At 34.7% G+C, this 14,486-nt stretch overlaps 1 protein-coding gene across 1 annotated transcript in view; it reads right to left on the reverse strand.

Moving 5' to 3' along the window:
* The window catches only part of TLK1 (tousled like kinase 1), a 152,473-nt gene that overhangs the window by 19,825 nt on the left and 118,162 nt on the right, over window positions 1-14,486 (reverse strand). Inside the window, exon 12 of the mRNA XM_059053516.2 lies at window positions 11,102-11,168. Within this exon, the coding sequence (XP_058909499.1) occupies window positions 11,102-11,168 (67 nt within the window). The remainder of the gene's footprint in view (window positions 1-11,101; window positions 11,169-14,486) is intronic.

Raw genomic sequence — 14,486 nt, forward strand, 5'->3', positions numbered from 1 at the left:
TAGACACCAAAACAAATAAAATCACCCATTACACACATACCTCTTGATTTGTCAATATAAATTTAAATACTACTTAAAAAACAAGAACATACCAAATTTCAGTGAAAAGTTCTACAAATGCCCAATTTTATAATTTTTTTTTTTTTTTTTTTGCGGTACGCAGGCCTCTCACTGTTGTGGCCTCTCCCGTTGCGGAGCACAGGCTCCGAACGCGCAGGCTCAGCGGCCATGGCTCACGGGCCCAGCCGCTCCGTGGCACGTGGGATCCTCCTGGACCGGGGCACGAACCCGTGTCCCCTGCATCGGCAGGCGGACTCTCAACCACTGCGCCACCAGGGAAGCCCTATAATATTTTTGAATAACTATTTATTGAGTAAGTAAACAAATTCAGATTGCCTTGGCCTAAATGTGTACCACTACCGTTATAAATCTATACCACATGGAATAGAAGTTATTTAAATATTTGTTTTTCATTAGCACTGTCTCTTAATGATTTATCTTCTGATAATTTTTAGAAAGCCTTTATCTCAAAAAATTAATAGTTCTGAAATTAACTTTGAAAATACATTATTTCATCGTAAAGCAGATAATAGAGATATAAAGTCTATTACACCTTTATCTAAGGCTCAAACTGAAAGGAATATTCTAAGTCTCATAAAGAAAAACAAACGTTCACAGATTAAAAAACTAAATCTAAGTATGTTGTTCATATTCCACCTGACCTTAAGATTATTTCAGTTATTTTAAAATGAAACAACCATTACTTGTTTCAGAGATATTTAATGTAAATTAGGCATTAGATGATACATAGAAACCTTCAAAATAAAATTTAAGTAAAAAAAAAATAAATTTAAGTGAAGATGAACTTTTCTAAAATTTTGGGGAAAGTTTTCTAAAATAGATACACTAAATTCTCTGAAATTTCCTCATTTAATGTAGCTTCAGTTACAAATCTTTCTAATTTTAATGAAAAAAGAAAAAAGGTAAGATAATGTCCCAGGGGATTAAATAACTGAAGATTCATTATAAGGAGAGGAAATAGATTAAAAAGCTTTGGAACAATAAAGTCAAACCACAGTTCAGTTGTCTCCATTTAGTTATATGAAGTAGAATAAGAAACTGGCCATATAGCTGTGCCCATGAGTATGAAAAAATTCAAATTCATTTATGCCACAGAACACAGAAAGTGATAATTTTCTTTCTTCAGATTACTAATGTTTGCTGCCTTAAAACCTGCCATTAATTTCTTATACATGTAGGAAGCTAATAAATACTTAGTAAGTTGGTATAATTTTAAATAATCTGATAAAATGGTGAAATGCCTATTAGAATACCAGCAAAAACACTTGTTTCAGCTTTCATTTGAAAATGTGGTATGGGGATACTATTTTTAAAATGAATTTATAGATATTAAATTTTATTAGCTCATAAATAGATAATTATGAGATTCAACTAGATTGTTGACACATAATTACATTTGTTTTATAATTTTTGGTAATCTTCAGATGTTTATACAATGGCAGTAATCAATATCACAATATACTTACTAAAGAAAATAAAATGTATGTCTGTGCCAGCTAAGCGAGCTTTTTACCCTCTATAAAACATGACAAGTATGCCCCATAAGATCTTATAATACAAAAACACAGGCAAGCTTCATTCAGTTTGAATTGTAAAGTTTACAGGAAGAAACAAAATGTCAGGAGCACTAGTTTAAAAAAAAAGCTGGATCCTAGGTATTCAAGAGGCATGTCAAGGGAAGGAACTATAACAAATTCATATGCAAATAGACATAAATCCTCCATAGTCATCAGTGAAATATATTTACATCTTCCATATTGTAATTTAATATTGATTTCACAATATCCTGGACCTTAAAACAAAGTGACACACTTCTAGAGGAAAGATAATTCAATAACTCTAAGTTACTTCTCTCAAATCCCACTGAGAAAAAGTATACATGCTATATGGATTGAAGGTTCGTGTTCCTCCCAAATTTTTATGTCTAAGCCCTAAACCCCAGTGTGATAGTATTTGGAGAAGGGGACTTTGTGAGGTAATTAGAGCTAGCTTAGGTCATGAGAGTGGAGCCCTCATGATGGGATTAGTGGCTTTTTGAGGAGGAAGAGAGAGAAAGAGATCTCTCCTTCCAACCCCACCACCTCTTTGTGGGAGCACAGAGAAAAAATCATGTGAAGGCTTGAGAAGACGGCCATCTACAGATGAGGAAGAGAGCCCCATCAGAAACTAAACCCTGCTGGACCTTGATCTTAGACTTCTAGCCTCTAAAACTGTGAGAAATAAGTTTCTCTTGTTTAAGCCATCCTGTCTATGGTATTTTGTTATGGCAGCCTGAACAGATTAATACACATACTTTTAGGCAAACACTAGGCAATACTGCTTAGTATCCTCTCCTTACAGAAAGGGGCAAGGCCCAGTTTTGGTCTAGCCCCAACGTACAACAGTCTAGAATATGGTAGTCTTAGCAACTAAACTTATCTTTACTGCAGATCATTTCCAAAGATCTATATACTGTAGGCCATGCTCTCCTTGCTTGAGACTGACATTAGCCCCTGGGCCATCCTCAGAATTAATCGTTTTCAGAGGGTTCAGGAGAAGCAAGGCAGACCTGGGCTCAAAACTGATCTGAATCATTATGGAATGGAATCCTGAAACGCATGGCAAAGGTAGTCCAAATTATTAAAATAAAAAAGAGGGGCAATCCAGACAGCTAGATCATGCTTAGTAAGAATACCAAGTTTCAATCCTCAAGTCATCCACCAGCTAAGCAATTAAAGCAGAGAAGGTCTAAGAAGAAACAAACAGCATCTCTGGAAGGGAACTAACTGGTCTCTGTAGACAATTATGGTGTTGAAGGGACGTGAGTAAGAAAAGATCCCATTAAACAGAGAGGTAGGTTTGGTAATCACATACAATAAAAGGACATGGCTCTTTTCCATTTAAACAAAAAGATATAGCAATAGACCTTAACAGTACACACTACAGCTATTTTAACAGTATTTTAAAATAAGATCTAATATTCTGAATTACTTAAATATATTAAAAAACCCAGGTCAGACAAGTATACAACAACAGATCTCAATATTGCCTCATCATTTAAGTAACCTGCAAAACACACCACCTTCTAAAATTTTTAACTTTAAAAGATTTATATGGAAGGTAAAACCAGTTTGTCCCTCACCAGATATTTAGCATAGAAATGCTTTCTATTTGTAATCAAAGTCCTTTCTGGCAACTTAGTATCCTCTTGGCTCAACATTCTAAGCTAAAATTACGTTACAGCAACAGTAGAATCTCTGTAAAATGCCAGATTAAAACTGCTAGGCAGATTTGGGGTATTTTTGAGCATTTCCTTTAATGGCAATTTTTTTAAAGTGGGGGTGTGTAGGCATTAAACTATAAAGCTTAAGGAGTTATAAAATGCATTTTCACATGTAAAACTAACGGATGTCCTGAAAAAATTAAACATCCTAGTTTAAACTTCTTTAGCAAATCTCTAATGTATGTTACATGTCAGCCCCACAAAAAAACCCTCAATTTCGAAGAGCGGCCTTTCTATAAAGCCAAGATAAGATAGAAAGTATTTTCTGATATAGCATTCTCAGCTTGCCTATAATCCATGAGGGTTGGTAGAAGAATTCTGTGTGGTATATTATGAAGATGGTGAAAGCAGAGAAAAGCTTATCACTTACAACAGTATATTCAACAGCACCATAACAGCATTAGTCCATCTGGAAAAACTAGTTCAGAATGAGGTTTCAACAAGTTTAACACCAAATTCATTTAGTAGTATGAACAATACGAATCCCTCAAGAGTTAGTATCTCCAGGTCCTCAAATTAAGTTTTAATTTCATTAAATATTTATAATGTCATTCTAAAAGTTTATCACCAGGAGAGTGAAACATGAAATTAACAAAAGGCACTATTAAAGGCTAACAGAAAGGGCAGTGCAGAAAAAAAGAATTAGGAAGAAAATTTTTACCAATTTACTTCTAATTTATCCTTATTAAATGTCCTCAAATTTTTCTCCATTATATTCTTTAATATATCTTAAATATGGATATGATAGACATGAGCCATTGGAAATATGAACCAACCAACAAAAAAACCACGTTGAATGTAGAGATCGGTTTTGAAACTACTGCCCATAATCCTATTTTTGCTTGAGTATGGTTGTATAGATTGAGGAGTAGGGTAGGAGGAGGAGAAAGGACAAATATTATGAAATTCCTAGGGAGGTTTTCGTTCCTAACTATATATATGCTCCCTCCATGCCCATCCTCAATCACTGAGCTGGATATTACTGAGGGGAACATACTGCATCTCCCTCAGGTGTGTTTAACTGGCTTAATTACTTTAGAACCTTAATGTTTTCTTCTCTCTGCACTTCATTTCCTTCTTTGGGGGGTGGGGGGTTGTTAATCTCTCTTCAAATGCATAAATGTATATACATCAAAACCCTTTAATGGGAATGTGTTAAAATGGACAGGTTTTGATTCTGTCAGTTCCCCCATTCTGTTTAAACAAACCCAACCCTATCTTCTCAGCAGCAAATAAATGTAACAGTTCAACTCTCTGGCAAACTTTAACTATTTAGTACACTTCCTGAAAAAGAAATCACAGCTACTGTATTAGGGGGATGAAATTCCTTGATGTTAAAAACACTAGCCAAGGTCTGACACCAAACCTTAGCACATACAGGTACAATTACTACTATACTTTCCTCCAGCTTTCTGCCTGCTTTTAACCTTTTTCAGGACTTTGGTGGATTCCGTATTTTTACACAATAATGAGAAGAACCTGATCTTCTACACTCTCTCTGTACATATGCATATAAACGGCATGGAGTTACAGTTCTTGGCCAGTGGCCAAGCAGTTGTTCTATTTTTGTGAAACAGTGATCTCTAGACTGAACTTACAAACCTGAATAAATTAAACCCTGCTCTAGCCAACGGTTAACATGACTTCTAAGATTCTTTCTGAAATTTAAAAAATTCCATTGCCTATATAACAACTGGATTAATATCAAACACTACAGAAGTAAAACACATTTTACTGCTAAATTTTCACTCTGGTAAGTGAACAATCATCTACTACCAAATAAAGATGTATAATTATAAATGGTGGGGAAAAAGCCAGGAATAAGTTTGTAGGTTTACAATGAGAGTAGGAAGTAGAGTATACACTGGGAGCTTTCCTATCTACAGCTAGTTCCATGTTCTCTCAGCACAGGCAGCTTTCATAGATAGTACTCATTTTTAAATGGAAGCAGTACTAAGCACAAAATGTCAAGTTTAGAATTCCAACACTCTTCTTGGCACTTCTCTTGCCCACACATGCCAAGAAGTCAGGAACCACATAATATTCTTCATGGGTTTAATGGTGACTTTTTCTAGTATAATGCATTTTCACTAGATTTCCACTGAAAACTACTTCCTACACAAGTAGCATCTTGTGTTATGTTCTAGAGAAACATAATGTACAATGTGGTTGGCTCTGAGAGAAAAATTTCTTGACTATAAAGGTGCACACACAGTTTTAGAGATTAAGCCCTCTAGCATTAATTATTTTCATACTTTTATTCGAAACTAAAGTGACGAGATGCCACATATGCCAACTTATTCTTTGTGGTCATACTAAGGATTTGATAAATCAGATGACAGTGGTATTCTAGAAAGAAAGACCAAAGGAGATATCAAACTTCAAGAATATTTGGGGGTTAATTCACCTAAAACCAATGCCCTGTATCCTCCACTGTTCAAAAGGCTTGCAGACAATCCATTGTCTTCCATTTCAACTAGTTGCATGGTCCACTGTGAAGGAGTGAGAAAAGAGCTGTGTGCTTGTTCTTGACCTGTAAAGATTTCATCATGGAAGATTAATACTGATGCTGCGGCTGCCTGTTACACTGGTTGTTTCTCTTTGCAGGTGCCAAAATCGGTCAGAGAACAGGATTTCAGTGGCAGAGTTGTTGCTATACTGTTATCTCTTCAGAACGGAGGCACAAGGAGAGATGAATGCCACATCGCAAGGAGCAAAGGAGAGAGAGAGAAAGAAATGGTGTCAGGTGGCATGTTGGATGCGATTTTTGTTTTAGTAGAGATTGAGATGACTGTAATTGTTTAGCTGATTCCTTCGGTCTGCAAAGATACACTTGTGTTGGTGCTGATGGTTCTTGACTAATCCTGTTTCAATTACAAGTTGGTTATGTTTTTCCAATAAAAATTTCTGACATTTATATTCAGGGCTTCTCTCTCTCTCTCTCTCTCTCTCTCTCTCTCTCACACACACACACACACACACACACACACCCCAAAACACATAAAGCCAATCCCTACAATACTATCTAATATTCCATATTGAGATGCCAAATCTTCTATATGCATTCTCTCCAACTAATCAAATATTTAAAATCCAGAAGACAAAAAAATTCGAAGACTAGAAAATAAGGAGCAACACCTCCACATGCTGTTCACATCACAAACTTGAATAATAGCAGTGGCACGACATAGTTATTGGTCCCAATAACTTTCAGAATTCTTACTTCTCTTTATTTTGGCATATTATGATTGGTAATGTGTATCTTTTAAATAATAATATGACTACAGAGATAATCTATTACAAGGAAAACAGTTTTTCAGGGATTTTTTAAAAAGTTGTTTGTGTTAGTTCAGTAACAATTCTTGGAAAGCACATCTATGTAGTTTTCTTCAATTCCAGAATAAAGATCTGAACTATACAAACAACAACCTAGCAGAACTCCTCAAATCACAAAGATAAATGACTTTCCCATAACTAGAATGTATCAAAGACTGGTATCAAAACAGGATCAACCATAAAAGCTAACTGGTATGTGGTTTATTAGTTTCCTTAATCCAGAGATTCCACATGTGGCACAGGTGGGATGGGATTTCAAATGGGATTTAGTTGCTCTGCCTCAAAGGTACAACTTTTTTTTTTTTTTTTTGCGGTACGCGGGCCTCTCACTGTTGTGGCCTCTCTCGTTGCGGAGCACAGGCTCCGGACGCGCAGGCTCAGCGGCCATGGCTCACGGGCTCAGCTGCTCCGCGGCATGTGGGATCTTCCCAGATCGGGGCACGAACTCGTGTCCCCTGCATCGGCAGACGGACGCTCAACCACTGCGCCACCAGGGAAGCCCAAAGGTACAACTTTTTGAAGACAGGAAATTATTCCCATTGCCAACTACAAGCTTTTAATGAATGATAATTAAGGAAGTTCGTGCATAATTACTAGTAGCAAAAAAGTTATTTTTTAATAAGTTTTAGGAATAATTTGTACAGTCTCCATATACTTTACTATATAGTTCTTTTCTGTTCTATTCAATTAAATCTTTAGCTCTATAAAAGGTAAAATTATACTAGAGTGTATTCACACATTTTAACCCCAAAAAAGTGCTTTCCCTGTTGACCTTTAAAAATAAACAGAATGAAAAACAACAAAGCAGCTAATAATAAAGAAGTATTCTAGTTGATAGAACAGTCACTAACAGGATACCCAAGGAAAGTAATATATAAGAGAAAGAAAGAAGTATATGTGTGTGTGAAAAACTTAACTGCTCTCCTTTATCTGCAATGAAAATGAAAGAGCATGTTTCTGGAGAAAAAAAAAAGCAAACATTCACACTACTCTAAGAAACATGCAGAGAAAGCTACAAGTGAATTAATTCTTCTGAATACAAAAGGATCAACTTGCTATTTATCTACAACTAGAGAACTGTAGGAATACAGCATAAGGGTACTTGCCACTGAAATAGGAGGAAAAAAAAAAAGAAATAGCAGTGAGAAAAGGTTCAAGTTTTTGCTTTGCCAGTTACTAGCTGTATTAATTTAGACAAAGCAAACAGAGAAGATCTTGGCATTCAAATTTAACATTAATGTTCACTTTAGAATGGTTAAAACTTCAAAGTGAATAAAATGTAATATTATGTAATTCTCCTGAAATGGGAATTTGAATCATGTCCGATTTAGGCAGTGTGGAAATAAAGTGAATTTTAGTGAATGAGTGACCAATAATTTCTCAAACTGATTAATAACTAAAAATAAATATTAAATAATCCTTGCTATATTAAAAAAAGATGATGCTGCATAATAGCTTTCCTAATTTCAAAAGAAAATAAGCCCTTCAGTAAGTTTACATTTACTATTTGGTGGTTACCAGAAATATGTATTTATTTTAGCCATGGACTTACTGCTCAACTCTCATTTGTTACTCTATCACACTAACAGACAGATTCATTGGATTTAGATTTATTATGTTTCTAACCCTACAGAATAGTATAGAATATGAACTGAATTTTATGATTTATTCAATGGTAAATATACTTTCTCATATTTCAGCTTCTCTATTCAATTATTATGATTATCTTTATGAAATACAATGCACATCATAAATTATTTATCTCAAGAAAAAGTAAATAGGCCTTCTAGTCTCCTATGTCCAAATGGTATGGGTTTTGTCAATGATGGACATTTTTTCCTTTGGTGTCAACAGATTTAATCTAATAATTCCATTTAACTTCGAGTTTTTATTAAAGGGAGAGTGAGAGTCACCTTTGCTAATGCAGGAGTATGCTGGGCTCCATATCTAAACCCTAAGCTGATGTAGGTCACATGATTAATTCCTATGCAGGTTACATGGACACCAAATACTCACAGATCAGATCCAGCCTATGGTAGAAGCTATATAGTTACATGTCAGGGTATAGTTCATGTTGGCTTAAGATAGAGGTGATAACATCTTTTCTTTTAACTCAAGCTTACTCTGTATGTGTTAAAAGTGTCCAATCTACCTGTGTTTTAGAAAACAAAATGACCTATTTTTAATGCCCTACTTTCCAACTGTGCTTTAGAATGCCAAATAACTTATTTTTAACACATGTAATTGAATGATTATTATTTTTAAATTGTATGACTCAAAAATTAATACCCAGTGGTAAGCAGACAACTGCTATTTATTTGTGCTCTAAGGTGACACTACTTACTCAATTTTGTTCTGTGTGTACTACTAGCCACTTTCTTCATAATGCACTCATTCTCCTCACCCAAAATAGTCTTTCAGAAGAAAATGTGAGAATTCAAGACATGAGAGTATATTTCAGCATTATTTCATCCACTCTCCCAAAATATTCCATGACAGAGATCAAAGAAAAGTAATGTTGTAAATTGGTTAAGAAGAAGTTAAGTTAGAAATCTAAAACTGCTCAGTAAATTTGATAAAAGCTGAAAAAAAAATAGTAAAAAGATTATGGAAGGGACAATTACTAGAAAGAATGAGTAAATACAAAAAAATGGAGAAGTCAAACACCGGGAAAGAAGATAATATGGAGGTTAGAAGAAAAGGTGTAGTAATCTACAACAGCTTACAACTGTTTATATAATATCTAGACATTTAAGTATATGTACCTCACTTACAAAATAGAAGTGTTTCAGAGAAATGAAGTATTTTCAATGTACCAGGAAAGCTTTAAAATCAACCAACCACCCACCAACCAAAAATAAAAACAAACCCTCCTCTGAATCCTTTTGTTTTTGTAATACAAATAGCTGATTACTAATTTAACTGCTTTATAATTTCAGATTTTATAGTAAGTTTTCATAAAATAAAAACATGTAAAATCTCATCATTAGAAAGAGTAATTTGAAATTTACTATTATATGTGAAAATAATAACCTTCCAGTTAATTATATTGTTTAGTATCCCATTATCATGAGAGGCTGGTTAGAAAATAATTGATAAATCTTTATATGGGACATCAAACACAGGTCTCTATGAATTTATTATCAAAATAGCTTAGGTGGGCAGACAAATACTTGTACTAATTCTGAACTACAAAATCCCCTCTTCCCTTCCGTAGTCCCATTACAACTCTATTGGATACAAAACAGACTGAAGTTGCCTACTTATACCAAAGAGCAAGAGAAATGTCAACAATTACAACAGAATACAAAAACAAAACAGAGCAGAATAAATCATTTTAGAATTTACTGTTCAAGTAGTTTAGGCTGAAACTTTTCTGAGCAGGGGCATAGACAGATATGACACAGTAAAGAACACTAACACAAATTACACATATATGTGTATACACATATGTACACAAAATATAATTTTCTTCTTTTCCCTGTAGTTAAATGGCAGGGATCTGAAGCATGGTGCTAACATTCCAAAAACAAAAACATCTATAGTGAGATGGTAGCTGCTGCAAAAATGGGTTTCTCTGACCTACCTTACCCTACCCCAGGGAGATGACTTCATAGATACTATCATCAATTAGTTCACTAACTCAGGTTTAGCTATTATTCAGCCTATTAAAAAAACGTAAGTAACGTGACAAGCAGAAAGCAGAATGAAAAAATTGGATCAAAGGCAAAGGATTTTATATCTGTCGGTAACTTCATTTTGAGGGGGAAACATCTACTCTGTTATTTCTTTGAAGTGGTTTGAACTAAAAAAACAATGAACTGATTACAATTTCAGAGTTTACAAACAAGTACAAAGCTACACATTATAAAAATTTACTAATAACATATAGCAATGTTTTTCTAAATTATATCACTTCATATTATTACTGATGATCAGGTTCTTCTAAATTTGCCAATGTACATATTTTAATTGAAACATTTAATTAAGCATTCAATATCTTCAAAGTTAAGCCAAAGAAACATGTTTGTTATTAATTTATACTTATTTCAATTTATTATGAAATGGACACAAACAATATGGAATCTTACATTTCTTCTTAAAAATGAAGCATTTTTTAACAAAAAGATAGCATTTAACAGAGTAATTTTAAGAACCTGGAGGTATGGCCAGGAATCATTCCTCCATTACAGGGACATGGTATCATCAGCATCTCAAATGTCTGTAAGTTGCCACAAGGTAAAGGAATGTTATTTTAATATATTCAACATAAAAATGCAACTTTAATGCTCCTCTTTTTTGGTCCAAAGTTTTTAATTTAGGTGCTTTCTCTCTTAAGTTTTGACTTCTTCAATAAGAAACTTATAACACAACTTTCCACAACCTCTGGTAAACTAAAAATCCAGCATATGCTTCACATACCTTTTTGAGATGTCCTAGTCTAAGTTTGAAAATTTCTTCCTGTTCATGATATTCTGCCAAAGTCAACCTGTCAAAATGAAATTGTAATTCTAGATATTAAGATTAACATTTACCTCTTATTAACAACCAACAAAAAATAAGATAAAATTAATCAAATGGAAATACTAAAATGTTGATAACTTTCAGCCCAAAACACATAAGCCAAAAGTATTCCTCAGAATACACCTTATTGAAGGTATTCTTCAGAACACATCTAATACTTACAGATGGAACAACTGACTGATTCATAAATTCAAAAACTATTCAATGAGTACCACGAATGAAGTGATATTCTAGAATTTAGATCTTAAGGATACGATGAAAAAGACAGTTTCTCCTTACACTCTGGTTTGAACTTACACTCCATAGTGGGGGTAAGAAAGCAGAAGAGAAACAATTTAGTCCAGAAATAAAATAATCCCAAATAACAGTAAGTGTTATAAAGAAAACTAGAAAGGGTGGTGTGATAATGACTGTATTACCCTAACTTGCACTGAGTTTTAGGGAGGTAATCTTGATCTAAATATCAAAAAGGACCTAGGGGAGTATGTTCTAGACATAGGTTAAAGCAAGTACAAAGACACTAAGATGGAAACAGGTTGATACATGAGAAGAGGAAAAAATGCAAGTATCAGAACATAGTCAAAGAGGCTGTCAGCAAAAGATGTAAAGCTGGGGGGCAGCTTCTGTATGGACTTCTAGACCAAGCAAAGAATTTCATTTCACTTAAAAAGTACTGGGAAATCACTGCAAAGGAAATCAGTCCAATTTGGGCACTGGTTTAAAAAAAGAAATGAAGACATTTTTCCCTTCTCTGTTTCCATGTGCTAGTGAATAAGTGAGCTATAGGGATGTTAAAACTATAGTCAAACCACCAAATTATTAATAAATATAAACAGACCTAAGACTTGAAAGTACTTTATGGTTTATTATTAATTTCAAATATTCCTATATAAATTTGAAAAATAATTGCAGCTAACCCTTGAACAACAAGGGTTTGAACCATGCAGGTCCACTTATACTAAGATTTTAAAAAATAAATACATATTACAGTACTACATGATCCGTAGCCGGCTGAATCTGTGGATGCGGAACTGCAGACACAGAGGCCAGATGTAAAGTTATGCGCTCCATTTTCAACTGTGGGAGGGGTGGAGCCCCAACCCTCATGTTGTTCAGGGTTCAACTGTAGTTTAACGTATGTAGAACCATAATAAGACATATACATATTATAACATTTCCTAAGAAAAAATGATTCTGTATCATTAAAGTGAAAGGAAGAGGAAAAAACCACTCAACAACAAAACAACTTCCATTTCATACACCAATATTGAAAAAATTGCTTTTATCTATCACATTCAAGCCCTTGTTTGTTTACTTATGTGTTCTGGGTGTATTTGGTTAAGCTCCTAACCCAAGTATGACTTATTTACGCTTGGTGCAGGTCCCTCAGCAACATTCAGTATAAATGCTATTTCCCTTTAGCTAGATGCTAATTAAATTTACTAATTCTAAAGAAAGGGTATTCAAATGAAACAATAAAAAACCTCCAAGAAATTCAGTTAGCATTCCATTAGAAATATCTTAAGAGTAAAAAAATAAACATTTAAAATTAAATCTCTCTACCCAGTCTTAGGTTAACACTGGATTTTATTATACTGAATATAGCAGTATAGTTGCAACGGCTGCTTAAATTCAGAGAACTAAGTGTTGCATTGTGAATGTGAAACATTCATGCAGATGGAATAAAAGAAGAAGGGGGTAAGGTGATATTTTTTTTAAATGAGGTTTGGAAACTAAAATCGATGATATCTCAACTAGCCCAGTAAAGTAAAGCTATAGGAATTTTGGCAAATAGCTTCTGGATTGGCATATATGCCAGCAATGGAAATCACCTGTATAACAATATCATAACTTCCTATTCTTAAAACATGGTTTTAGGCCGACTGGTAGACCATAGGATGGGCTCAGAATTAATTTTTTTAAAATATGTAAATATTTTGTTTGTTTCTATACAGGAATAAAATACAATTCTATACCTTGGTTTTTACTGAGTTAAAGTATTAGCTAAATTTAGTATTCATAAATTAAAATTCATATGACTAATTTAATTTCCTAAAATTTTTTGATACTGTATTCTACTAAGAAGTTTGGCTATCATGCAAAACTGTACAGCTGCTACACACAAAGATGGCTGGGAATTTCTGCAATTTGGAGGGAAGATATTTTGTTGTCTTGAGTTGGTAGTAGTTTTCAATAACTACTTTTCTTCTGAGTTAATAATAAATCAATGTCAATTAACTCCATGATGACTTAGTTTGTTGAATACTGTTTGGTTAATCTTGTAGTATAATGTAATGCATATTTGCTATTTACTAGCATTTAGTTCCAGTTGTTAATATGTTTGTGCTGTGGTTCAAATATAAATCATCCACATCCCTATAGCTAAAGCAAATGCACACATACTCCCTTCCCTAAATTTACTTAGTATGGTGATACTTCATTGATTTCAAAAGCTTTGACCTCAGAGCATTATTTTATAGGTCTAATCCTAATATGAAACACATACAATTCTCACTAAAGGTTAACGGTAACTTGCAGCAGCAGCAGAACTTTGCTATTTCTTTATGCATTTTGATTATTACTACTATAAAACTTCAAATACACAGCAAAATATATATATGTGTGTATATATATATATATTAATTTCTCTCTGCTTGGTTTTTTTTGTTTGTTTTTTTTTTTTTTGTGGTACGCGGGCCTCTCACTGTTGTGGCCTCTCCCGTTGTGGAGCACAGGCTCCGGACGCGCAGGCCCAGCAGCCATGGCTCACGGGCCCAGCCGCTTCGCAGCATGTGGGATCTTCCAGGACCAGGGCACGAACCCGTGTCCCCTGCATCTGCAGGCGGACTCTCAACCACAGCGCCACCAGGGAAGCCCTCTCTGCTTGGTTTTAAAGCATCAATAAGCAGATTTCACAGACAGTATTAAATACTGGGCTACTGACTTTCTTAGGCAATGACTTACCATTTTGCAATCATGGATATCTAAAAGTAACCTAGGGACTTCCCTGGTGGTGCAGTGGTTAAGAATCTACCTGCCAATGCAGGGGACACAGTTTTGATCTCTGGTCTGGGAAGATCCCGCATGCTGCAGAGCAACTAAGCCCATGCGCCACAACTACTGAGCCTGCGTGCCACAACTACTGAGGCCCGCATGCCTAGAGCCCGTACTCCGCAACAAAAGAAGCCACCACAATGAGAAGCCTGTGCACTGAAACAGAGAGTAGCCTCCGCTCGCTGCAACTAGAGAAAGCCCGCACGCAGCAATGAAGACCCAACACAGC

Source organism: Kogia breviceps, chromosome 2 (genome assembly GCF_026419965.1).
Source record: "Kogia breviceps isolate mKogBre1 chromosome 2, mKogBre1 haplotype 1, whole genome shotgun sequence".
Classification (NCBI taxonomy): domain Eukaryota; kingdom Metazoa; phylum Chordata; class Mammalia; order Artiodactyla; family Physeteridae; genus Kogia; species Kogia breviceps.